Here is a 26,658-nt window from a genome sequence, read left to right on the forward strand (position 1 = left end):
AGGAAAAGTTACCAAATGAACTGTAATATAAAACGTACTGATGTATAAACCCATCGTACCAAACCCTTTTTCACAAAGGTGAAATTCAATCAATCTAAATTTAACAAGCGATGCCAAACAGTCTTTATTTGTATTAAACTAACTGGCATAGAATAACTTCAGATAACCCAGCATTAACCCTGACCCTGACCCAGCATTTCATCCTGTTCCTTTTTGCATTGTTTATTAATCAAATTTAGCAGCAAGTGTTTTTTTAACTCTATTTTCTGCCTGTTAGACAGACGTTATACATTCAGTGGTGCTGGTGAGACAGACGTCACAGTCACATCTCAGAGCCACGGGGTAGGTGTAGGTTGGGTCGACGTTTGGCAGGCAGTTGGGCAGTTTCACAGACAGCAGGCGCGTCTCGTTGTAGGTACAAACCCGCTGGTAGGACTCGATGAAGGGAGGGTCCAGGACGGGCTTCTGAAACAAACAAAAAGATAAACATGAAAAACTTTATCTTAAGAATTTTTCTCGTAAAATGGTGATTAATATGACAAATGATGGAGGAAGTCGCCTCTGGCTATTTCATCCAGAGGGCTTTCGGGTGGTGTAAAACTCCCTGGCTTTTTATTGGCTTTTTACGGCTCATTACTCCACCAACTGTCGATAATCACCACCTGCTCTGTGTGTATGTGCATCCGATCGCCTCCATGCTCACGGCATGTACGTGCATGCTCCCGCAAGGGCTTTAAGAGCACAAAATATAAACAACCAACTCATCCAAACAGTGCTCTCCACCACTAGTGGTCCAAAGGTTCACCAGGTATCTTTTATTGGCTCTTCTCCAGCTCAAAGTTTCTCATGTCACAGTAACCTGGCATGGAAACAAATCCACCTTATTAGAATTCTCATTTCGAATAGTCTTTTGTTCCGCTTCTCATTATTTGAACATAACTAGTTTGCCAGTAAACCTCCGTTTCGCTATAAACTGTGTTTGAAGAGAGATTTGTGACACATTTGCAAAGCCTCCATTAATTGCTTGTAGTGTTGGTGTTCCAGGAATCATCTTAATCTGCTGTTGCAGTTATTGAAATTCCTCTATTATAACTTGAATGCACAGAAGGTGATGTTGTAAATCCTGAAGCTGGGTAGTTGTAACTAGAGACCCCTGTGACCTCTGACCCCTCTGTCCTACACAGACTGACCCTAAAGCAAGACATTGACTCCCTGCACTGCGTTCTGACCTCCCTGTCAGGTAGAGCGGGTGAAAAGATGAGTCTCCTCCCCGAGGGGATCCAAAGAGTATCACAAAACTAAAGTTTGTGCCTCCAGCACGCACACCAGCTACCCTGCAATAATAAAGCCAGGAGAATCATGAGCTTCCTAATGCCTCCTGTTGCTAAATACGATGAACCTTTTTTTGTAATCAGTATGCGTTGACTTATGAAATCCAATTGTGTCATTTATGCACTTGATGCATTGTTAAGGAAACCGCTGCTGTCACTTCAGTCTCTGGATTCCACGCTGCTTTCCATTCTGGAAGAACTTTAACTCGATTTCAGCGCACACTGTTCCAGAAGCTGCTGCCCTGCTCCATTCTTATGCAGGATTTATTCTTCACACAGCCTCTCGTTCCTATGTGACAACAATAAGACCTTAGCACAGAATATATTGTTCTTAGACATGTGACATTGATATATATCTCTTTATCTGTTCTAATATTTGTCTATCTACTGTCTCTGTCGAGCAGCTGAATTCACAACCTTGCACTGACCTCCCTGTGGAGGGAGGAGAGCGAAAACAAGTTTCTCCATAGGGATCACACGTCTCTCTCTATCTGTCTGCCTGTCTGTCTGTCTCTGTGTATGTGTCTGTCTGACTGGCTGAATCTGCATTTAATCTATTGTCTTCTTCTTCTTCTATTTCTTTAAATGTAAGCTGATGCAAACAGCAGACTTTTTCTGTGAAGTTATCGGCTTTGCTCACGTCACCTCTCCATGTAAACACATTCACACTCCTCTCCTCACTGTGTGTACAGTACAGTAGAGCTGCCTCCATTCTGCTCACCTCCCAGGTCTCACAGCGCCCCCAGCAGGCGTCTGTGGTGATGTGCAGGCCTCCGCAGCCGGGCTTTTTGGCCAGGAAGGTGAACTCCCGGACGGCACAACCAATGAAGCGCCGCAGGTTGACGGCTGACACCCGGCAGAGGGAGTCTGGTTGCTGAGAGATCCAGAGCAGAACCCAGCACAGCACCAGTCCAGGCCTCCTGCGGGTGAGAAGCAGGACATGACCACCTTTTAAAATAACAGGCGTAGAAAAAGATGGCACTAAAGCAGGGCAGAGACTGAATCTAAGCCAGCTCGAGGTCTTGGACTAAAAAGAAAAGGAGTATTTTTCTGGCAGGAATCAGTAATATTTCATATTTCATGGCTTTTGTTCACCACATAGTTCAGATTTTCTAAGCGAATTCATTCCGAGGTCTGTTCTGTCACCGTGAAGGAGTCTTATTCAAGATGTCCCTCTCAACTGTCAATTATAATAAGATCTAACTAAATGATTTTAAATGCTTCATATTACAAGAATTCTACATTTATTCCAATTTGATATTAATATAATATGTTTATTGTTACAATATGTTGAAGTTAAAAGTGTTTAACCCACAAAGACCCAGACTGCACCTCGGGCTGTCTAACATCTGACTGTCCGACTCCTCAACCTGCAAAAGCACAATCAGGACATCACATGTGAGGTCAGGAGCATCTGAGGGAAGCCTCTCTATTGCCTCAGAGCAGGAGGGTAACAACGCTGCATAATGAACCTCTTATGGTGGTGATAGCCTAGTGGTCTGGTGGTACAACAAACCGGATGGTCGCGAGTTCAATACCACCATCCTGAGTAAGGTAATTAACCCTGAGTTGCTCCAGGGAGACTGTCCCTGTAGTTAGTTCACTGTAAGTCATTAATTAATAGTAATTTAATTTAAATGATCCAGTTCAACTTCAATTGTTTTTAAAATGCTAAGAAATAATGTGATTCTCGTCATGATTGATTGTGTATTTGAAAAAGGGATTTATGGAGCTTTTGGTCATATCAACATCTTCATCAACAGATTTCACAGTAAATGTTAAAATTTCCATTTTTCTTCTGAATACTTTACGGACTTCCTGCCTATGCTATAAAAGTCTGTTGTTATCCTTGGAAAAGGTCCATTTAGTAGAAGTACCGGAGCTTTTGATCAACTCACATTTATCAGGGGGAAAAAAGTACATTTGTACATCACAGTAAAACTCAATGAAGAAGAGCAGCTGAACAACACGGGGAGACTCGGACTCCATATAAAGCAGAATTTACTCACCACTGTGACTTCTTCCTTTGCAGTTTCATCTTAGCTGTGACTAACAAATGTATTGACTTTTGAATATACACTATAAAACACACTAAGGTTTGTAGCTGCTGTTCTCTCAGTTGTAGCACGCAGGCCTGCTGTTACTCTGAAGTTCCTCTTTGGCAGTGTGGACGGCTAACATGAACCGCTGTACTTGTCCCTGTTTGCTCCTCAGACCTGAACCACCTGCTAATGGATCTGACAGAACAAGCCGGGGCTTTTTATCCTCCCGTGTCCTGCCAATCAGAGGCTGAAGTCCTTACCTCAGTCTCTCGCTGACTCCCTAAATCCCCCGGAGGCCCTTCTACCTGTCACTGCCCATCACCAGCTTGTTCCCACTCCATTAGCTTAATTAGGGAAAAGAGTCTGCCCTTTTGTTCATAGTCATCGACACGGAAGAGGGGGAACAACATACTCAAACACATTGCCTACCTGTGTCTACTCTCAATCATTCAGGCTCAATTAGCTGGCTCCAGAGACAGACCCTGCTCCTGTTCTCACACGCCAACTGTAATGACTTCACCCCTGAGCTCCACCACTGCTGTTAGCCGTACCATCCCACTTTGTCTCCCACTTTTCATTATGTCTTTTTTTGTTGCCAGTGACATTTCCTCACACACAGAGGAGAAAGCTGGATATTACTCATGCTGTGTCTTGCAGGCATGGTAAAGCAGAAAGGATGCGTCAGGAGACAATGACAGGAGGAGGAGAAAGGAGACGGGAAGGAAGGCGAAGAATTGATCTGGGTGAGTAAGCACCTCATCAAGAAATTACCATTGTGCAGAGGCCCTGCGGGCAGCGAGCGGAACCAGCGGAGCAGAACTGCTCTCAAGTAGTTTGGGAAATTAATCTTTAAAAGTAAAGTTAAAAGTTGAGGCCAAGCAATTAAAGTTAGATTAGAGAAAAATATTGAATAAGATGAGTCAGGGAGAGGTTCACACTTCTCTCAGACACCCCCTGCCCTCCTCAATATCAGGAAGAATTACCCATCTGAAGGTTATTATTGAACACTGTGCAGGGTGTGGAATAACACAATGCATGTAATTGGATAACAGTGGTGATTACATGAGGTCAATTGTAATCCAGTACAAAGGGAGTAAGCCTGGATTTTCACACTCCTGCTCAAGTGTAATTATTTGCGGCTTTAAAATGAAAGATTCTTTTTAAGTTTTAGCTTCATTTTTTTTGTCATACTTCATTAACTTTCACAGGGAAATTCTTCTGCTTAATCCAACTCCTATTTTAAAAGGAGCAGTTCTGAGCCTAGTGCCTTGCATAAGGGCAATGACAGAATTCCTAATACTTCAGCCAACATGTATTCTAGTGTGTATTCACAAGCTCGACAATTCATTCTTGAGCAGGGGAACTATCTCCTTTCAAGATCCACTTATTGTTCAGGAGTTCAGGAGGGGGCACTTCACCCCCAACTGCCCCAGTAAAGCTGCTCGGTGGCCTGCAGTGGAAGATGTAGGTTATAATCATAATGAAACAGAATGTAAACAAACAAAAAAATAATGAATAAAGACATAAATCCTGTTGGTTTTCCCTGCAGACGTCTCCGGTCCAGCAGTAACATGATGTTGTGCTGACCTCTGGTGCTCACTTGTAGTATTAATACTCAGAAAGACCTGTAAGAGCAAACCATGTGAGACAAAGAGAATAATCAGTCACACAGCAAAGTTATGACTGTTGATCTAACTCTGACTTTTAAAAAGATATTAACTTTTTGATAGTTTTGATCACCTATAGCCTATTCCTACAAGCTTTTATGCCACTTCACTTACTATCTTTATAATTGCCGTGTATTGCCAAAATACTTACAGTTTCTGCCTTAAATGGGCCATTTCCACTTGCCCTTTGTGAATTATTTCTCAAAAAATAAAATAAAAAATGTAAATATATTTTGTTTATATTGTAAATACCTGAAATATATTAATTACATACCTGCAAAATAACTGCTGTGCCGATTGTGCAAAATAATAGAGATTGAATGTATAAACCTTGAATTTGAATTGAAGACAAATTCTATGTATTCATAATATTGTTTATTGCATTTATTTACATTACATTATTTATGTTTCTCTTAAAAAGTGTAAACAAATATTTAAATGTTTGTCTTTTGAGTCTGAATTTTATATCGGCTAAGCATGCTACAGGTTTCTACGTTTCTACCACACCCTCACATGTACTTCTATTTCTTTCATATGATTTGTATTTATGTGTGTGAAACAAATATGTACTTTAAATATTTATTTATTTTTTAACTGTTTGTGAAAGTGTTAAATGCGCATGCGCAACCCAAACTACCGCCAAAAGCGTTACTCCTCTATTGTTTCGCGGCAACCGTTTGAATGTTGTCGAACGTTTGGAGTTCGAAAGTAACGTCTGGTTAGCACGTGAGGTTAACGGTCAGATAAAAAAGGTCTGCATAGTGTGTTAGTGTTTGTTGTGTGAAGTTATACATTGAAGCTAGCTGCTAAACTGCCCCCGCAGCTAGTTAACGTGTGGCTAATCTGAGTGCAGTTTAATAATCAATGTAATATTAACGTAAGCTAACGGTGAGTATTCTCGGCAAAACTAAAAACGGCATAGTTTAATATTACTTGTTATTAGGCTAAACAGGGCTAACATTAGCCTTATTTTGTTATTTTGGCTAACGTTTTTTTTTTTTTACGTCACCGGTTGAGGGTAACATTATATTCAAGCTAGTTTCTGGTCGGCTAGTTGACGTTAACGTTTATCTTGCTTAACGATAGTCTGTCATAAGTAATTCAGCCTGTCTTTCTATGTTTTTCTATTAGCGACGTTAGTTTACATTCTTCCCTTCGTTTCAAACTTTATGAATGAACGAGAGGAGTCTCAGGTTCCCAGGTTTTGGGATTTGTTCCAGAGTGAGCTGACATTAAACTTCAGGTTACATGCACTTGTTGCTCGGTCTTAAACCTTTAACCCGGGTGACGGCCACCAGTGCCAAACTCGAGGAGGTCCTGTGTGTGTGTGTTAAACCCTGACTGGTTTCTATATTTAGTCTCCCAGTGAGTTTTTTGTGTGTGTTGCTCGGCACCGGTATGGCTCTGGCTTCTCCGGTGACAGTCCGGCCCGGCTTGGAGCTCTGCAGACTGCAGATCTGTCAAACTGCGCTTCAGGTTACAGCTCCACCAGCTACCCTACTACAGAGCAAGATCTGTTCTTCCACATTGGAAATCATTATTGACTGGACCTGGACCTGCATCTGCTCTGCATCTTTCATCTACCCCATAAAAGCACCTTTTTTGCTGCATGTAAGTACAGGCAACTTTTTTAATGTTTTTATTGACTTGAAAATGTACACAGACGAGTAGCAAGGAATGCATTGGCTCTTGACTGCGTTGTTTGGGGGTGAGGTTTTACATAATCCAGCTGTAATTGATGCCAGGTATCATGTTATTGCAGCCATCCCCTGTGTTTACAGTGCCGTGTGTTTTTTTAAAAGCATGATTTCTCATTACAGTCTTGCAGGGCAATCGCTTGTTATGTGCTTTATTAAAAAAGTCCTCTGGTCTTCCTCAAGGACTCATTATACAGCTCAGCTGAACTGGTCTGAAAGCAGCCGTACACACGTGTTCCCTGCTGCTATTTCTGGGCACTGACAGCTTCATAACAGCGACACTATCTCACATTCCTCAGTCACATGGAGCACACTTTGTAGCACTTGATAATATACAACAGTAATATACAAACTGGTCAAATGTAGTAAAAAAAAGCAAAACCTCATTCTAAATGGGTTGATATGAGATGTTAATGTCATACATATTTTGTATATAGACGGAATAATAGCATTATATTATAATGTATTTCCTATTCTTTAAATATAACAACACGTTTTGTCTAAAAAATATCTTTGTGAATAACATTTTCAATTTATTTAAAGGGCCATTTTATCACTTGTTTTCAGACTGTGATGACTGCTTTGACAAGAATGTAGTAAAGGGAAAAACCACCAGAAGTTTTATTATTTGAGAAAATTGAGATATTTTAACTGTTGGTTTGTGGACATGCGTTTTTGTTTGGCTTTCAGGCTTATTAACTCAAATATATCATGTCTGTCAAGTGATTTAAACCTACAAAACCATTGACTAATACTGTTTTACAGTTTATCGGGCAACACTTTCTAAGCTATAGGGCTCATTGCACAACATTGACACAACCTCACCTATGTAGATGATAATTGTAGTGACCTGAGAATCATTCTGCTAAGCACACTGGATTAGAAATGCATATCACGGTATGCATGGTGGTATGACCGGGTTTGATTGCTGGCATACTGGGGATCTGATGGACATAGGGATTGTGACCAACACCTGCCTTTCTGCAAGTGACTTTTGCCGTGACCTTTTACACGTTAACTGATTTTTTTTGTTGCATCATTTACAGTAGGGGTTCTCAACCTTTTTATAACTTAAAATTCCACAGACCACCTTCAACAAATAAATCAGGAAAAAAACATAACGTGAGAAAAAATGTCACTGCATCCGAGGTAACGTTAGAAAGCTAACAGCGGAAAAACACGATAATCTTTTTTAATTGATGTGGTAATCAACCCTAAATGGTCTTTGGAATTTTGCATTTGTTATTTTTATGAATTCTTGACCACATTTAAATATTAAAGTAGCTTTGTAAATTACTTAAAAATGGAACTTATTGTAAGCATTTGGCAGTACCTCCGCGGCCCACTAGATTGTGCTATGAGGCCTACTAGATGAGAGTAGCTGGTTTGGAATCCATCAAAAATATCCTCCTGCATTTTTCTGTGAAAATCTCAACTCTCATTGCTTTAAAAAAAATATAATATAATAATATAATATAAATATAATAACCCTTTTTTAAGAACCAGGCCCTCCGGTCGAACCCGGGGACCCACAAGGGGGTGATACATGGCACAAGCCAAAATTCTCCATCTTCAGTGCTTCTATTTTTTTTTTTTTTTATTAAATTTGAATTAAGGTAAATGTTTGTAGAGCTAAAGCTTACCCAATACAGATCTTAGTGACCTCTTGAAAATGTCCAGAGATCACGCTTTTTTATAAATGACACTAAACTGAGAATCGGCCTGAATTAACCTCTGTGTTGTGTTTTCATTTAAATGAAAGCACAGATTGCCTCTCCCTGTTGCTATGATCATATCTTCCAGGGTGTGTCAGGGAACACTCTTGTGTGACAGGATCGGCAACACAGGCTATTGATTTATTGCCCAGGCTTAGACAAAGAGTACAAAGACCTGCTGGAAATAATTTAGAACTAATGTGAGTGTTTTTGTTGTGAGTCATGACCTTGGCGATTAGAAAGAAGCATCACAAGTGAAAGCTGTTGCTGTTGTTAAACCTGAAGCTGCAAGGGAATGTGGTAGATGTGGTTTGCACAGGTGTTTGTTTACATCTACTGTACAAACCTTGGATGCCAGAGTGTTTGTCCCAGTCTGTCAAATCAGCTCAGTGCTGGCTTGTGTTAGTTCCCTTTTAATATTTCAATTCATCTCGGTTTAATTTAATTTTAATTCATTTCAGTCTACTTATAATTTATTCTTTTCAACTCCAGAAAAAAAAAAAATTCCGTTTTGTTTTGCTCTAACCAATCGGAAGCAAATTACTTCTGTCTCGCTGATGGCATTTTCAGTTGACACAAAGCTACGGTAGCGGTTGTTTAGACCAGTTGACATAACTGTTTGTCAATATATAAGTTATTTCTGTAGAGGACTTGATGTATATCAACCTGAACAACATCCACGCTGCTGTATCCTAAAGTAAATTAGGTGTGTGGCTGCACCTGGATACTTATTTCATCCTTATGTTTTGTTTTTGTGAAATTTTCCGTAATCCTGCTGACAAACGCAACTGAAAACATAACTTCCTTGGCGAACGTAATATCTGACATAAAAGGACACATGTAGCTCTTGTACCGTAAGTCACACATGCAGTTAGGTGATCTGTTCGGTCAGCTGACTGCTGAAGCTCTGCGGTGTTGATTTAATGCATTCCTCCCTTTCTCCTCCTCCACCCTCCCCACAGGCTTGTGCTGTAAACAATAATAATGTATGCACCTCAACTTGATATGCATAAATATATTTTCAAAGCACTTAATGCTGGTGTTTTGGCCTCACGACGTTCCCCCTCCCTGTGCTTTTTCCATAACAGAGTGCAATGTGTTTCAGTGCCCTCTGCCTTGTTGCTACAATTAGAGCTGACCGGAGAGACTTGTGACTTTGGCTTGGTTTTCTGTTTCCGTCTCATGCCCTTGCTCTTTATTCCCTTCTGTCTCTTATTTATAATCTTCTTGTTACTCTCTTTGTCTTTTTCTGACTCCCTCTTATCTTTTCCCCTTTCCGCACGTCTCTCTGTCACACTCTTTCCCTGCATTCTGGGGCATTTTCCTTCCTCAACTTTTTGCTTCCTCCTCTCTTGATCTCTTTATCCATCTTCATCTGGTTTTCCCGACTGGTCCCCCTCACTTATTCATCCTTCCCTCATTCTCAGTATTTCACATTCTCTTTTAGTTAGTTTTGGCAATGTTGTAATATCAGACAAATACAACTTTGCCATTTGTTTTAGCAGATAAAAACAAATGGCAAACAATCAATAATCAAATAAAATCTCACACACTCAGACAAACAATCATATCACATTCATTTGTTAACATAGCTAAACTGCTGGGTATAAAAAATCTTTGGCTGGTCAACAAACATTGACCTCTTGGCAACAACTCAAATTCACTAAAGAGGACATGTGACACATCACTGGAGTTTCTTGTGACCTATACAACTATACTATATACTATACTATGTACTCTATAAAAAAACATATAGAGTTTGATTTTATTAGTAACAGATAATAAAGCTTTTCTCCTTTCCCCTCAAATTATATCATTAGATACTCTCTCTGAGTCTTACTTGCACTTGCATCTTTTCTCTCCTAACCTCCCACTCTCTCTTCTCTCACCCATGTTTACTCATGGGTGAGAGAAGAGCAGTCACTCTGCCTGCAGCTGACATGAAGCCTTGGGATAGCTCAAATGCCGTGCTATAGTGGTTTCACCCCTACATACACACGCGCACTTCTCAGTGGAGCTTTATGTCATTGTGTGTGCATGCGTTAATGTTAGAGGGCAGTAGGCGACTTCTTCCATGTGTTAATTGCTGCAGCATTCTTGTATAGAGATTGAACAGCAACATGGGACTAACCTCGGACAAACTGTTAGAAAATACTGCACAACTTCTTCTTTTTTGACACCATATTGTGTTACCGGCAGAAAGTCAGTCAATGTTCGAGACTGAGAGTGAATGAGCTTTTGCCATTGTGGCCCCAAGGTCAGCAATGTGGACTGTGTCTGAAATTGAAAGGCTGAAAATGCGCCTGCTGTGTCTTAAATCTTGAACTGTGCAGACAGGCCGCACTATGTGTGTTGTTGTGAGGTTGATGTGTGATAGTCATTACCTCTGCCAAGGTGGTTATGATTAGCAGGATCTCTTAATACTTAATATCAGTAAAAATTCGGTTGAAGGTTCCAAATATTGCTAATGGTAAATGATGTACATTAGTATCTGGAAATATCCAGATAAATATAAGTGATAATGATTTCACCCATATCGTTGAGCCCTTATTGGCTCAGACCGTATTTCCAAATGTTCTTCTCTGCATTGAATAATCTTAAACACCCCGTCACATCTGTATTTTAATACATTTCTGAATCAGGATGCAGATCAAAATTTTAGATTAGAATTATACCAAATATAGACAAATCTTCTCGTGCCTTTTTTATTTAATTTATTGACTTGTAAAACCCTTTGATGTCTGCATTTAACTCCTTTTAGCCTGATGAGGGAGTAAGGCATCAGGAAGTTGATAAAACATACTACTGCCCACCCCTCTGGCAGTGCAGGCAGCTTAAAACAAAACCAACAGCTACTATTTGATATGGTCTGACATTTACTTGTGCCATTTCACGCTGTTTTATTTTAGCCTCGCTCACCTGTCCGTTCCCCTAAACTGTCAGTCATGTTTGCGATCAGCAGAAAAAGACATTCTGGTCAAACCAAAGGCAACTTTTCTTTTTCCACAGTGATTTGTTTAGGCAGGCGTATTTAGAAAGATGTTGAAATGTCACACATTTTTCTCAGTTCACTTATTAATATCCCAGGGCAAGACTAAACAAGACAAAACACAAACCCCAGCAGCCTTCATCCGGCACTCGATGTAAACTGACAGAACGGTGTGTCATTGCTCCATAACGGATGATAAATTACACCAGAACTTAATAAAACATTATACTTGTATAGCGCTTTTCTTAATTTGTAAAGCACTTTCAGACAAATATTTTTTTATCAAAAGCAGTTTACAAATACCTGGCACTTGGCTGCATATGTGCTCAATAAGAAGTACAAAGCATGATCCTTTGCTTGTTTTGTTTTTTGCTTGTAACTGGAGGTACCGATGATTATAAGCTTCTATGTCAGGAGATGTTCCTTGATTGTTATGATGATCTCCGTCCAGGGACTACAGATGCAATTAATGTATTGTGCATTGTCCCTTTGCTTGTCCCATTGTTAAAATATAAATAAAAATATTTGTATCTGTCTGATGGGATTTTAAAGAAGGTTCATGACATTATAGTTTTTTAATTTCTCTGAATTTTTAAAATACATTGATTGGGATGGGATGATGCTGGTTGCATTTTCACAATATTTAGGTTTGTTAACATAATTATGTTTATCTAATCTATTCTGATCTAGAGGGGGACACATGTCTATTTACCTGTTTCATAAATACTTTAAAATGCAGCATGTCTAATAGTGCAGAGGTCATTACTATACTTCAAAATCTGATTTTGTGCATACTGTTATTCTGAATAAGTCTAAAAGTGTTGTTCAAATGCAGTTCTTAAGTTATTACCATAGGGATGTATCTATGCATCTATAGTCCTGGTTTTATAATTCCACATGTGTGAATGTTTTCAAAGAGTGCAATTGTAATTATGTCAACAATTCCTCCATGATTTAAATCACACGTTCAGCAAACAAAGTGATTGTACTTGTATATTACTTATGTTAATCTTAATTGTCAACTAGCAGAAATCTAATTGATAGGTATGATTTTTATTTAGGACAGAAAGTCAGCTTTTAAAGCCAGAAATGTCAACACAGTGTCATCAAGCCTTAAGTGAGAGATAGCGTTATGCTTCACTTTTTAAGCTACGCTGGACTGAAATGTGCTTTTCCTCTTTCTTTCAGAGCGGTGCCATGCTGCCGGGAGGCTGTGGATGAGAAATTATGTCGTCAGACTTCTACCCCGGAGATGATCTGGTGGATAGGGGGTTCATCCCCCTGGACATCGACAACGTCCACATGCTGCTGCAGGGTCAGTGTCTCTCTTCTTCTAGTAAAGAATACAGTGTTTCTGACAGATTTATATCGTGGTTGGGTGGATTTACTAAACTACTTTAACATTAGTTTTTGTGCTGTAAATACCTTAGTTTGGTCTCAGTTTTAGGTTATTCTAGCAACTGTTGTGCTTTTATAGATTGGTGATTTAGTTCAATAAACATTCATATTCATTGTTTCTGGTCTCTGCTCACCCTGAGAGAAGTCTGAGGTCATGCATCTTTAAAAAGAAAAGCCCTGTGTCTTGATTTCAGTGTTTTATCTTGGTTACTGTGGCAACACAATAACTATTTAGCCTCAGATATGTGTCTCACTCTAGAGAGCAGTTTGATGATCCATCTCAGTCCGCTGCTGGCTCCGTCCTGTTTCACTTTAGTCACTTTTGTTTGAGGTCATGCTTGATTTTAATCTGTTGAAATTGAACTCCTGCCCTCAGAAAGACATGAGTCATATTGTAAATAGCCATCGGGAGGGAGAGCGCAGCAGGAGGATGGAGGAGATAAAATAAATGTGTTTTGCTCATTAAGTCACTGTCACCCAGGGTGTTTTTGAACATTTGAAGCAAATCAAATGTATTTATATAGCCCATTATCACAAATGACACATTTGTCTCAGTGGGCTTTACTCACTGCTTTTGCAGATGCAAGGAAAAAACTCACCAAAAGAAAACCCCACAATTAAAGGGGAGAAAATGGAAGAAACAGTGTGTTGAGAATATACAACATAGTAAAGATAGAACATAGACAATCCATGTGACAGAAATGATGATGTATATGAAAAAGATGGATACAGTAGTATGTCAAACTAAGCTTCCCGGTGCCTCCCACCCTTAAAAGTTGGACGTATTTGGACTGACAATTTTTCGTATGTGCCGGCATAAGTTTCTGTCATACGGATATGTGTGACAGGGCCTTTAGGGACATGAATGCATATAGATCGAGAGGGAGATAGAGAAAGGAGGAGGAGAGGGGTGTAAGTCCCCCGGGAGTCTGAGCCTATAGTAGCAAAACTAGGGGCTTGGCTCAAGGCAAACCTGAGCATGTCCTAACCATAAGCTTTATCAAAGAGGAAAGTCTTTAGCCTGCTCTTAAATGTGGAGAGGGTGTCTGCCTCCCGATCACAAACTAGGAGCTGGTTCAACAGAAGAGGAGCTTGATTGCTGAATTGTACGTTTAGAGACTCAAGGAACCACGAGATACCCTGCATTCTGGGAGCGCAATGCTCTAGTTGGGTTATAAAGTACTATGAGATCTTTAAGATAAACTGGAGCCTGACCATTAATGCCTTTGTAGGTCAGGGGAAGGATTTTAAATTCTATTCTGGATTTTACTGGGAGCCAGAGCAGAGCAGCTAATACAGGAGTAATATGATCCTGTTTCCAAGTTCTTGTCAATACACGTGCCGCTGCATTTTGGATCAACTGAAGAGTCCTAAGGGATTTTTTTTTGGGACAACCTGATAATAATGAGTTGCAGTAATCCAGCCTTGGAAGTAACACGTGCAAGGACTCGTTTTTCTGCAGCGTTTTGAGACGGGATGTGCCTTGTTTTTGCAATGTTACTTAGATGAAAGAAGGCAGTCCTTGAAATTAGTTTTATGTGAGCGTTAAAGGACATATCTTGATTAAAGATATTGCAGAAGTTCATTAAGGTTGTGCTGGAGGCCAAGGTAATGCCATCCAGAGTTACTATATCCTAATTCCCTCGGGATGAATAAAGTATCTATCTATCTATCTATCTATCTATCTATCTATCTATCTATCTATCTATCTATCTATCTATCTATCTATCTATCTATCTATCTATCTATCTATCTATCTATCTATCTATCTATCTATCTATCTATAGAAATGTGTTTCGGAACAATACACTAACTTCAGTTTTGTCAAAAAAGTTTCAGGACAAGGCATACTTGAAGTTCAGCTAATTGATTGATTTCATCTGGCTTGATTGATGGATATAAATTGGGTATCATCCACATGACAATGAAAGTTTATGGAGTGGTTCCTTAAAATATTGCCTAAAGGAAGCATATATAAGGTGAATAGAATAGGTCCAAGTACAGAACCTTGCGGGACTCCATGACTGACTTAGGCTGTCATGGAGGATTCATCGTTAACACGTACAAACTGAGATCACTCAGATAAATAGGACTTAAACCAGCTTAGTGTGGTTCCTTGTATGCCAATGAAATGTTCCAGTCTCTGTAGTAGGATGTCATGGACAACAGACAAGTCCTTTGTCTGATGCCAAAAGAAGTTCATTGGTAACTTTTACCAGCAAAGCAAAGCTGTGATGCGCGGGGGTCGTCATTTGATCCTGTTCTCACTGCGTGTACGACATATATAATCAGGTCTCAAGATTACAAGTTGTTTTTTTAACTGGTGTGTCACTTCATCTGTAAGAGTGGATCTCTGTCTTTATGAAGCTTTTAATGTTCCACTAATATAATTTCTTACTAAATGATTAATACTAAAACTACTAAATCAATTGAACTCAACACACACAAAAATACATCCCTCCAGATACACTCTCCCTCTCGCTCCCACTGCCTTTCTCTTTATACATCCATGGCCTTTCCCCTGTCCTGTGGACGAGCATGAACGCCCCCTGTTGCTGATTGGCTGGAATAGTGTTGTGTTGCTCGGTCTGAGCCACTTTGTTTGTTTCCCATTTACAGAGCCAGAGCTGTGTATGAGCTCCAGATTTATTTTCAGCGCACACTCAGAACTGACAGCGAGCTGAACATGAGGAGATATTTGCTCAATTTGACAAAACATTTATTGAATAAATAGAATCTCTGACTGCACCTTTTAAATGCATTTATCAAGCCAAATAAACAGGGCTGCTTTTCTATGTTTTGTATTATTGTAAATCCTTTGTAACCTTTGGCTTATGGACTATTGATCAGACATAAAAAGCTATTTGAAGTTGTCATCTGGGCCTGGGAAATTGCAAAAATTTGGATACATATTTCCCCTCTCCTTTCTTTTTTACATTTAATAAACCAAACAACTAATTGCAAAAAATATGAAAAGCACTAAATTCAAATGACTTACTGACAAAATTAGAATTTCAAATATTAGCCTGGCCAATTTATTGGTCTAGCTCTACTTCGGTTTAAGGCTTACTACCTTCAAAACTGACAACATTCCCATCAGCCTCAGCCGTACTTTTTGTTTTGTCCTAATCAGCAAATGTTAGCATGCTAAAACAAGGAGAAAAAGCTCCTGGTCTTAGACGGTATTAAGCATCCGGTTTGTAACTTCTTACTCTTTTCACTACATACATGACATTAGCAGTGTGGCTCTCAAATGAAGTGTTCACAGTGTGTGTGACATTTGCAGGAAGGTTTTGATTTCTGCTTGATCTCCAGTTTGTCGCATTTCAGCTCTTTTGGTTGTCTTAGTGAGACCTGGTTCATTGTTAAAGTTGATTCTCTGGTCGACAGAGGGAAGGTCGCAGTTAAACCCTGAGGCCGGCCGTGTGGACAGGTATCTGACCAGGACGCTGTAAATATGACACTGCTTCATGTTTTCTTTGTACTTTTCATAGTTGCACATGGAATACTTGGCAGCACAGGACATGGGCATCTCCTTTTTATTCTCGACCTTTCTGTCTTCCAGCTCTTTTTATTGTCTTCCGTGACAGTCCACTTCTTTCCTTATCCACTCTTGTAATTAACAACTCATTTTTTTTTTTAAGTTTCCCCTCATTCACTTGATGTTTTTCCTCCCAACCGCCTTTCTCTCTTTATATGCACCCACTCCAGTTCTCTTTCTTCTCCTCAGTGTTAAGGTCCATTCTTGCGAGGTTTTCCACTGTATTATTTCTAGCACATGACTCCCCACATGTCCTCTCCACGTTGAGAACAGTGTTCTTTTAATTAAATATTTTTTTATTAAAGCTGTTTTTCCAGTTATGACATTTCCAACTGTGAAGAACGAATGATGTAAACTTAATGCCCCTATGATGAGCAAACTTGTTAAAAAATACTGAGAGTCTTTTCTGTGTATATTTGAAGTGGTAACGATGAAAGAATGTCTGAAAAAACCCTCATACTGTGTGAAATGTGGGTGTATTGAGCGTTTGCGTCAGCAGAGTTGGAGAGAATTATTCCTTGTATTGAATACATGTAGTCAGATTTTATTATGAGACTTTTATAATGATTAACTGTGTCAAAACAGATAGAAGGACGTTTTGTAAAGCTATGTAGTGGCTATTGTAGGGATCAAACTTAATGTTTCATGAGGACTTTGTGACTCCACTTCAAATACCTTTTCATTATGTTATTATCAAGTGAAACCACTCAATGTTCATAATGTTCATAATTACCATCATCTTCATAGCACTTATCTTAACAAGGTTACAAAATGCTTCAGTTTATAAGAAGAAGTAGGCTAACAATCCGCGATCCAAGCCTTGCAAGCATTTGTAAAACGACAAATAAGAAGGAACTAAAAACACCAATAAAACATGCACCCGGTACATAAATAAAATACACAAAATACAAAATAAATTCACTTTTAAAAAGTGAATTAAACAGTTTAGAGGCCCCAATAACAAAATAATGAAGGCTGTACAACACTAATCTCTTTAAGTTGATAACTAAAGCTATCTTATCTCTATTGGTCATTAGGGAATGTCAACATCAATGATAACCATACATTAGTCATAGACTCATTGTTTCATAACTGTATATCTTGCTGATTGTATTTACTATTAGCTATGATATCCCTTTATTTCTATTATGTATGATTATGTGTATCCTGATGTTGCCTCCTGCAAAAGAGAATAATTGGACAGATACAACTCATGATTCATAGAAGAGCATACATCTTTATTTTACACAGAGTAAAGTACTGCAGCAGATTGAACAAATCTCAATGCCATCTTTTTACTAAGTATGATGCAATGTTTCATGAGTCCTATAAGTACGTGATACAGTTGTTGACACAGCTTCCACACACTCCTCGACCTCAGAGCATCTCACAGTTTCCCAGTTCTACTTACCAATTAAATGGTTCACTCATGTGGAAGGGTTAGGTACATTTTCACAGCTTATGACATTTGAATTTGACCCACATGTTCCATCTTATGTAGCATCAATTACCCAGGAGGCTGCAGGAGGACTAGCTTGTTGCAGGTCCTGTTTCAGCAGGCCTGAATGCTCTGTGAGTCAGATTTAAAAGAGGCGGAGCCCAGCTGATTTTACCTGCTTACCTGCAGGCTGGAAGTGGAGACAGTTAGCTGGTTGGACAGGAATTACTCTCAACCTAATTCTATATCCTTCACTTCTCCTAGAATCATGGATCTGCAGCATTTAGAGTCAGTGTGGTAAAACATACGTCTTCTAGATAGAGAAGTTTGTTTTAAATTTACATGCACCAGAGTTTGCTGACCTAGAAACATTCCCTGCTGAATCAGCATGAGTGATCCCATCATGGGTGAGTTGTCTCTATTGTTGTGACTTAGAATTTAGTGTAAAGGCACAAAACCTTTAACAGATATTATTATTATCAGCATGTGAAAATGTTTCCCCGACTTTGCATTATAAGGTCCACAGCTATGCACAAAACCTGGTGAAAGTCTTCAACATTTGTTACTCGTATGTATCAATCTAGAATGGAGAGATTTTAGATCATCATACGCTGAAATTAAGTTCTGCTGAACCATGATGTCCATTTAGCAGTGTTTTTTTTATCAGCAAATAAATCAAAAGTCAAATACAGGCTTCTTTCTCTTTTGAAGTAAAGTTTGTTCTTAGGGAAGGTTTGGACCTGATAGGAAGAAAATATTTGTCCTACCAAGTCATGCATGTATCCTTTTCTTTGGCCACGCATATTAGTTCAGGGAATACACCGGTATGTTGATTTGTAGGAATATATTAAATAACGTGTTGCTTAAAAACAGCCAGTGTAGCAACACAAGTTATAGTCAAAGTTAATGGGAACACAAAGCAAGAACTTGGCTCCTGTCCAGAGACTGTACCTGTTATCAGTACTGTGTAAAGTAATGATCGCCCTGAAGGCAGAGCTCTCATTGTGACATTAAGGAGAAGTAAATGTATGTCTGCTTTACAGGGAATACGGTTATGAATCCCTGTGTCAGATACTTCTGGGACTGAAACAAAAAACTATTTTCAGAGGGTTCTTGTTCTAAAAAGCATCTAGAAGGCCACTCAGAGCCCAGACCTCTACCAAGGCCATTCCCTGTCTGTGTAGCCGCCTCATGATTTGGATCCGCTAAAAAATGTAACTGCTTCTTCCTTGGCCCGTGCTAAACTTATACTTATTTTCATGAAAATCAGGCCACTAGGTTCTCCATGATCCTGCTATTTGCTGTTCCAACAAACGAACCGAAACACAAACATTAACCTCCTTGTGAGAAGTAATTAGAGGCTTTGCAGGTGTGTCAGGTTTTTCATATTAACTAGCTTGGAAATATGCTAGCGTGACACTACTTTAGTTCATCGTAAATCAACTGTCATGGTGAAGTGAACAGGTAACTAGCTTGTAATCTGTTGTCAACAAAACATACGAGGTTAGCGAACACACTAGGAGTGTTAGTTGAAGTGAAAACAAACAGCGGCTCAGTTGCCCCAATAGAAACTCCCATCACAATGCTCTACACATCACCTGAAAGCAGGTCAGGGGGTGTTTAACAGTACAGATGCCAGGAATTTAGGGATAATTTGTTTCTTGAGAAGAAAACAGAATTCCAGAATCACATATTTGTTGTTAAGTCCTAAGTGTAGGGTTAGTATGTGACTACTGTAACACTCAGATTGCATCCAGAACATGATGTTTGTAGTCATTTGCAAGATTTTGCTACTTCTATAATATGTCATTACTGGTATTTCTAATAAAATCAGTTATTGAAATAGCAGCGATTGATTTTAAGGAGCTTATACTGTACAGCTACTAAGATGGCAGCACTCTGGAACCGACTTGAAGGGCACAGTGGTTGCAGTGACCAAATGGATTTGTTTAAAATAAGTCTTCTGGCCAACTCTCATGTGTCACAGCTCTCCAGTTTCTTCATCTTCTTGACTTGCCAGCCAGGAACTCTTGAAAACTTTCAGTTGCTCATCATTTCTTGTGGGTTTTGGAAGATCAGTGGAAAGCGACACCTTCCTCCTGTCCCTCATCTTTGTTTGATGATACCATATTAATTATAATAAGATGTCCGAGTTGTCATGGGGGTTCCCTATGATTTAAGATTAGACTGAAAGTGAACTGAAGCCAAAGGGGGCCTGCTGTTAAACATATTAAAGCAGAAAATAGTCTGCAAACTGCTTGTTAATACATCTCAGAGGACTGCGGCGCAGCATGGACGAGAACGCACCTCTCGCCTTTAGCTTGTAGCAATCAAAGTGAACGTAGAAACTGCTCCTTAATATTATATACAAGTATTCCAGATGTAAATGAAAAGATAAGTGGTAGGAAGAATTGGAATACATCCTTGTTGATGGGAAACACTTTCATATCTTCTACTTCATAACTGGTGTTGGCGTTACTCTGTACTGGGCAACAGCTGCAACAACCAGACTTATGGAACAGGTTTGAAGTTTCTTTAACATTTGAAGGTAAAGAAGAATCTGTTTGTTGGATTTATCTTCTTTGGAGATACTGTATGCAGTTTTTAATCTGAGGGTAGTGGAAGTTTAGAAAAGCTCTGACTGAGATGTCTAGTGAGTCGGTAAGACTTGTGTAGGACGATGGAGAATGAGGACTGGATTATATGTGAGACTCTTCATACTGTCAGTGACCTGAATGACTTCATTGAGCTCTACAATGGTGAGTGGTGGACAATTAACTGAGCGAGTATGTTGTTGCGTACACTGGCCTTTACATCCAGTGCTGAAACCTCTCTCAGGTAATTGTAATAGTTATTATTTATGCATTACTGTTTATTACTATTTCCCTAAAAAGGTAATCAGCTAATTCCATTTTAAATGAAAATGATTGAAACTGTACATCACTCATGATGCATGCTCTTTGTCAGTACACACATGTGCAGGTGGCAAATAATGTACATCAATACAAGAAGAACCCACTTGATAAACACATTTAAAATATATAGATGTATCAACAGTATGTTTACATGCATGTCAATATGTTGGGAGAAATGCATGTATTGAAATATCTTATTTCAATACATGTAGAAGTCAGTACTATGTGTGCAGCTCTTGTACTGTATGTCAAACTGCATTCCAATTAGATTCCAAATCTATTTAAAGGGCTTTAAAAATGTATTGCAGATGATGCAAAGATGTAAATCGGAAACGTAATGCAAGCTGACAACCTATTACAGAGTATGTTAATACCAAAACACAAATAGAAATCTATTTCTTAAAACTATGTGGGATGCTTGGTTATTTGTTTAATCTGAAGATTACTTGCGTGCAGCTCAGTTCGTGCTGAATTATTTTCTGTGGCTTTTATTATTGCACTGAGTCTCTGCATGTTCAGGCAACACGCAGATCAAATACCTCCGTTTGTGATGATCATGCACAAAGGTTTTCCAAACTGATTGGCCAAAGCTGTGGGTGTTAGCTGCAGTCATTTCCTCCTTTTTAAAAGGCAAAGTTGTTAAAGTTGTAAGCACCTAGCGTATTTCCCAATAGCTGCTCAAACATCTTGTTGAAAGAGTTGCACACTGACATGATGAGGGTGATGATAACTAGTAGTTAAAGGTATAGTTTGGAGGTTTTGAAGTGCGGTTGTCAAAGCTCTTTATCCATAGTCAGTATATTACCTTTAGTAGACGAGGGTCAGCATGCTCCCAGTTTGGAGAAACGGACAAGAGTACCAGCACAGAAGCTAAGCAGTGTACTTCTGTAGGCGTGTGCAGCAGCAAAACATTTCTTTAGCTACTGTCATCTACTTGAGTTATCACTTCAAACAACCCCAGTTTAAAACAAGAAACGAACGTTGACCTCATAAGACGAGTTGAACATCCTCTGCTGTCGAGTTTTGGTTAGTTGGTTTCACATTTCCATTTCTGTCACTTTGTAGAGGACAGTGTTGTCTGGTGCACTTTAGTGTGTCCTGGACACTGTACTGTGTGTACAAAACAATCATGTATACCATCATGACCTTAATGTCGACACTTTAAATTTGCACGACTTGAGTGATTCACTGTTTTTGATGTGATGCTTTATATTAAACTTGACATTGTGTGTTTCTTCTTCTTCTTCAACAGTGGAACAAGAACAGATTCAGAAGAAGACTTTCACCAACTGGGTCAACGCTCAGCTGGCAAAGGTGAGCCGTGTCTCTGAACTCTGTGCTATCTTAACGCTTTAAAGAGTTTTAGCAAACTTTTAGTCTTTTTAGATTAGAATTCACTTAATTGTCCGGCTGAAGAAGATCGTCTTTGGTCTCACCCAAGAAGATGGAAACGTCACATTAACAGAACGAAGACCTCTCAACTGTTCATGTACGTGTTCTATATATCAGCAGATCAGACTCTAGAAGCTTTAGTATGTTTTATGTTACATCATACAGCTATTTCTAGTGATATGTCCTTCAGTATTACTTAAATGACCCTCAGGAAGTGCATTTTATCAAGTCATAGTATTGAAATGTATACACAGTCATTTCCACTTCCTAAACTGAGATGATGCATCTTAATAAGAAAGTGCATGTGAGCAGTTGTACTCATGTGCACACACATAATTTCATCTGTTTGTACATGCAACATATATCATGAATAAGACCATGAAAAGTATGTTTGTAAGCTTTGTTTGTAAAATAATTGTTTTAATTCTAAATGCTTTTGTGTATAGTGTGAAATATAGGATAGGATGCAATGTAATCCTTCTGTAGGGAAATAACGATTTAACATAGCAAAGGTGCACATTATATGCAAAAAGACATCCTACCTGACATCAAACTGCAGCTCCTTTTGCAAAATTTATATTTCAGTTTGTAAACATGTTTTACATCCTTCTTCCCTTAATATCATCTTATTTACATAATTTTCTAATTGGTCATTTTTTAAATTATTTATGGGAAAATCAGGAAATAGTTGGTTCAGTTAATTAAGCATGAAAACTGTAAAAAATCTCTGGCATTTTGTACCCTCAATGTACATACAGGGGAAGAAATCATCACAACAGCACATTTGATGTTATATTGTCTACCTCCCCAATCCTAACGTGTCATCTGACAATGATCTATTTTTCTGAAATACCTCAAGGAGCAAAGGAATCCAAAATAAATCCATGAATTTCGTGATACTATTCGTGCAAGATGAAACCTTGTAAAAACCCGATCACATCCTCTTTTTTTATTACCATAAGAGACTTTCCTAGAAAGCAGCTTGTGTTTACAGGACATCCAACATGGCTTGAATTAGGAGATTTGACACAGCGCAGGCCACTGTTTTCTCCCCGTCCACCTCCTATCATGAGTCAACAGCAGACTGTCAGCTCTGTTTCTGCCTCACGTTGGAGGTCAGCTGTGAGTGTGACAGTGGAGGACAGTAGGGTAGAGGTGGGGAACTATGTACATAAATATAGCATTGAGGAGCAAGGTTCACAGCATACAGACAGACAGCGACAGACGGCCACCACCCTCCCCTTCCTCTGCCAACCACACCCCCTCCATCCACCACCCGGACGTCCACGCAGCTCTGGGCTCGTGTTGGACTCAGCGGGGACAATAAAGTGAATGGCTGGAGATAATTGTTAATCCTCTGGTGGTTGTTCACATTAGAGCTCACATTGCAACAGCACTTTGTGTCACATGTAAATAGTTTCCTTTCCATTATGCTCGCGTCCACTTTGGAAAGTCAGGAAGTAAGCATTACTTTGTGGTGTAAGAAGAAGTTTATTCTTCTCCACTGACTAAAATGACATATACATATAGTTATGTCATTTCTAGGTTATTATGACACTTTTATGGTGGGTGGTTTTCAGGCTGATGTAACTTTCAGGCTGTAATAAATGAATGTTTTCCACATCAAGCGAAATACAAACATGTGATAAACAGCCTATAGCTAAAAGATTAGGATAGTAAATATCAAATACAATCGGAAAAGGTTTACGTAATTATCACCATAAACACTTAATGAATTGCCTAAAAGTAATGCCAGTAGTCAGAGGTAATAAATACATCAAACATAATTAAGTCCTCAGGCTGAGCCACGTAGTTTTTGTTGTGACAGATTTCGGGGTTGTGTGATTAAGTGTAGTTCTGATTGGTTCAGAATTGGGGCGGAGTAATTATTTTTCTTTTCTTCTTATAGCATTGAATACACCTTTTTATTAAAGTGTTTGTGTGCATTGCTTGACAATCATTTATCGCTGCCTTCTCAAGCGTGACACGGATCAAAGCTTTGATTTACGGCCTGTCTTTGCAAGTTGTAAAACTACAATAATCATCATTATTTGGAGAAGAGTTCCCATCTACAAAATGTCAGCTTCTCAGAAACAGCTTTGTTTTGAGCTTGACCCTCACATACTTTAGAGTTAACTGATTTTAATTGGATGTCACAAGGAGGAAGTCACCCTTTAGCTCAAGCCTCACAAACATGGAAAGTATTTAATAACTTCTCGTAAACATGGCTTATTTTACGAAAACTTGAACACTCTGTATTGAGCAGCTGGAACCAGAGAATTTATACTTACTAGCTTTTTAGTAATCGAATAGATTTGTCAGCCTTAGCGAAGGTATCTGTTCTCTTGGGGGGTAAATTCATAAAGAATCCCTTTAACGCTGCAGTTACCACCAACTCTATAATGTAATGTAATAATGTCACTGTAACTGTGCGAGGCTATTAGCGCTGATCTTTGTGAATCGGACTGTTTTTGCAATGAGGCTCATTTGTATAGAAAGGGGTCAACTTTGCTCCAAATGTATTCGTATAACTCATTTAAATGTGTGCAAATTGCTCAGGAGCACGGAGACCCTATTTGCTTGGAGCAGTTGGGTCTGTTGCTTTGGGAATTTCCTTCTTACTTATTTGTGCAGGTTTAGCGGCTGCAATCCTCCTGTGAATTCGCTTCCAAGTGTTTTTAAAGCAGCAAATGTAAACATAAATGAAATTAAATTCACTGTGTGTGTGTGTTGTGACAGCGGAGGCCGCCATGTATGGTCGTGGATCTGTTCAATGATTTCCGTGATGGCTCCAAACTGTTGGACCTGCTGGAGGTGATGAGCAGCCAGCGCCTCGTGAGTGCCCTCTCAGTTCAGCAATTAACACGCTTTTGCAGCCGACAGTTTGAATGAACCGACTAACTGGTTTTGTTTCGCAGAGTCGGGAGAGAGGCCGGGGAATGTTTCAGCACAGGAGCAACATCGAGAAAGCCCTTTTGTTTCTAAAGAAGAAATCGGTAAATGACACGCTAAAGTTTTCCTCTTATTGCCAAATGTAATCGCAATATAGTGAGAACTTTACCACTAATTGTTACGTTACAGGTCAAATTCAAACAGCAATGTGATAACTGCTGCACCATCTTTGGCCGGCATTGTTTGCAGGGAATAATGAGATTATTCATTTCCTACAATAATTTAATTCCTTCTTAATGTATCAATTGGGGCTTTGTTGGAAACATTTCCTATTTTCTCCCCAGATCAAACTAGTCAACATAAACATTCCTGACATCATTGATGGTAAACCGTCCATCATCCTGGGCCTAATATGGACGATCATTCTACAGTATCATGTGAGTTTAATATCTTTCTTTTTGATAGATTTCCTTCCCTTTTTGTTGTTTTTTGTCTTTCATATTTACTTTTTTCCAAAGTTAAACCTCATGTACTAAAAAGCCTCTGTAGACGTATGTAGAACAGATTTTCTCTTATTTTCTGTCTTCTATAATAAAAATCTTTGGATATCATTATTAGACTTGAGTAGATTTCTTCGGGGCATTTTTACAGTATTTAATAAACAACTATCAGACAAATATTGGAGCAAGGGACCAATTGTAATGCAAAAATTAAGCACATTTATTTAAGCTTAATAACAAAAAAATATGTTTTGAGTAATTTTAAGTTTAAGAATTGATTTGCCTTCCTTTATCTTGCGTGTTTGTTTTGTCCAATTGTGGAGTTATTTGTTTGACACCTTGCTGATTTCCTTAGATTGAGGAGTTGGCCAGCAGCCTCTCATTCAATTCCCGTCAGTCCTCCATGGAGTCCTTGGCCAGTCTGGATTCCCGCTCCACCCTGTCGAGCCGCTCGGCCAGCAGCAGTCCTCTTCCTCCCATAGGCTCACCGCTGCACAGGCGCTTCAGGGTTTCTGCCAAGAAGGCCCTGCTGCTGTGGGTCCGGGAACAGTGCCACAAGTAAGAACCGGGTCAACTAAATGGTATTAATAAACAAAGATGCATTTAAATGCGTTGTGTAAGGTTTATTCAGGGTTACATCGATGTATCGACTTGTCAGAGCCTTTTAAAAACCTCTAATTGATGCAACGCTTATGTTGGGGTCCAAGTATGTCCTCACACAATGATGGATCCTCACACAGGGACTTCTCTTGTCATTCCAACTCTGGGCTAAAGACCAAAATCTCATCTCAGATGCTGCCTGCCAAAATCTGTTAAGATACTTTCTTACATGGGCTTTAATAGTGTTTTTTGTTGCATATTTCATTCTAGCATATCTTTCAAAGTTTTTTAATCTCCATGTGCGGAAGCTCTGAGAGACAAGTGAGAAATCCGATTTTCCCCTCCTGTGTTAATAACTTAACCATTTTGCTAGAATAATCTTTTTAACATCCTTAAAAAAACTTTAGTTGTTTGTCAGGTGAAAGATTAGTTTTTGCCAGGATACGTCTTCTGAGTTTTGGGAGTGAAAAGAATTTAGTTTGAAAGAAAGTGTTTGTTGTGGTAATACTCAGTTTGGCCACAAGAGGCTGAAGTGCACCTA

At 39.2% G+C, this 26,658-nt stretch overlaps 2 protein-coding genes across 2 annotated transcripts in view; one reads left to right on the forward strand and one right to left on the reverse strand.

Moving 5' to 3' along the window:
- gphb5 (glycoprotein hormone subunit beta 5) lies at positions 1-3,440 on the reverse strand. Its single transcript, XM_029426866.1, has 3 exons — positions 3,341-3,440; positions 2,053-2,251; positions 1-465 (listed from the first exon to the last, which is right to left on the reverse strand). The coding sequence occupies exons 1-3, from the start codon at positions 3,367-3,369 to the stop codon at positions 274-276; spliced, it is 420 nt and encodes a 139-aa protein (XP_029282726.1). The 5' UTR covers positions 3,370-3,440; the 3' UTR covers positions 1-273.
- Positions 3,441-12,668: 9,228 nt separating this feature from the next.
- syne2b (spectrin repeat containing, nuclear envelope 2b) overlaps positions 12,669-26,658 on the forward strand; it is a 109,176-nt gene continuing 95,186 nt past the window's right edge. Inside the window, 6 exon segments of the mRNA XM_029426837.1 lie at positions 12,669-12,756; positions 21,986-22,047; positions 24,865-24,960; positions 25,044-25,121; positions 25,362-25,454; positions 25,873-26,075. Coding sequence (XP_029282697.1) covers positions 12,669-12,756; positions 21,986-22,047; positions 24,865-24,960; positions 25,044-25,121; positions 25,362-25,454; positions 25,873-26,075 — 620 coding nt within the window.

This window comes from Cottoperca gobio, unplaced genomic scaffold (genome assembly GCF_900634415.1).
Source record: "Cottoperca gobio unplaced genomic scaffold, fCotGob3.1 fCotGob3_245arrow_ctg1, whole genome shotgun sequence".
Lineage (NCBI taxonomy): Eukaryota > Metazoa > Chordata > Actinopteri > Perciformes > Bovichtidae > Cottoperca > Cottoperca gobio.

Excerpts from the sequence above, each read along its gene's own strand:
- gphb5 (XM_029426866.1), bottom strand. The coding sequence starts at position 3,369 with ATGAAACTGCAAAGGAAGAAGTCACAGTG. Across the intron at positions 2,252-3,340 it reads CAAAGGAAGAAGTCACAGTG|GAGGCCTGGACTGGTGCTGT; the intron begins GTGAGTAAATTC and ends TCTCACCCGCAG. Across the intron at positions 466-2,052 it reads GGCGCTGTGAGACCTGGGAG|AAGCCCGTCCTGGACCCTCC; the intron begins GTGAGCAGAATG and ends TGTTTGTTTCAG.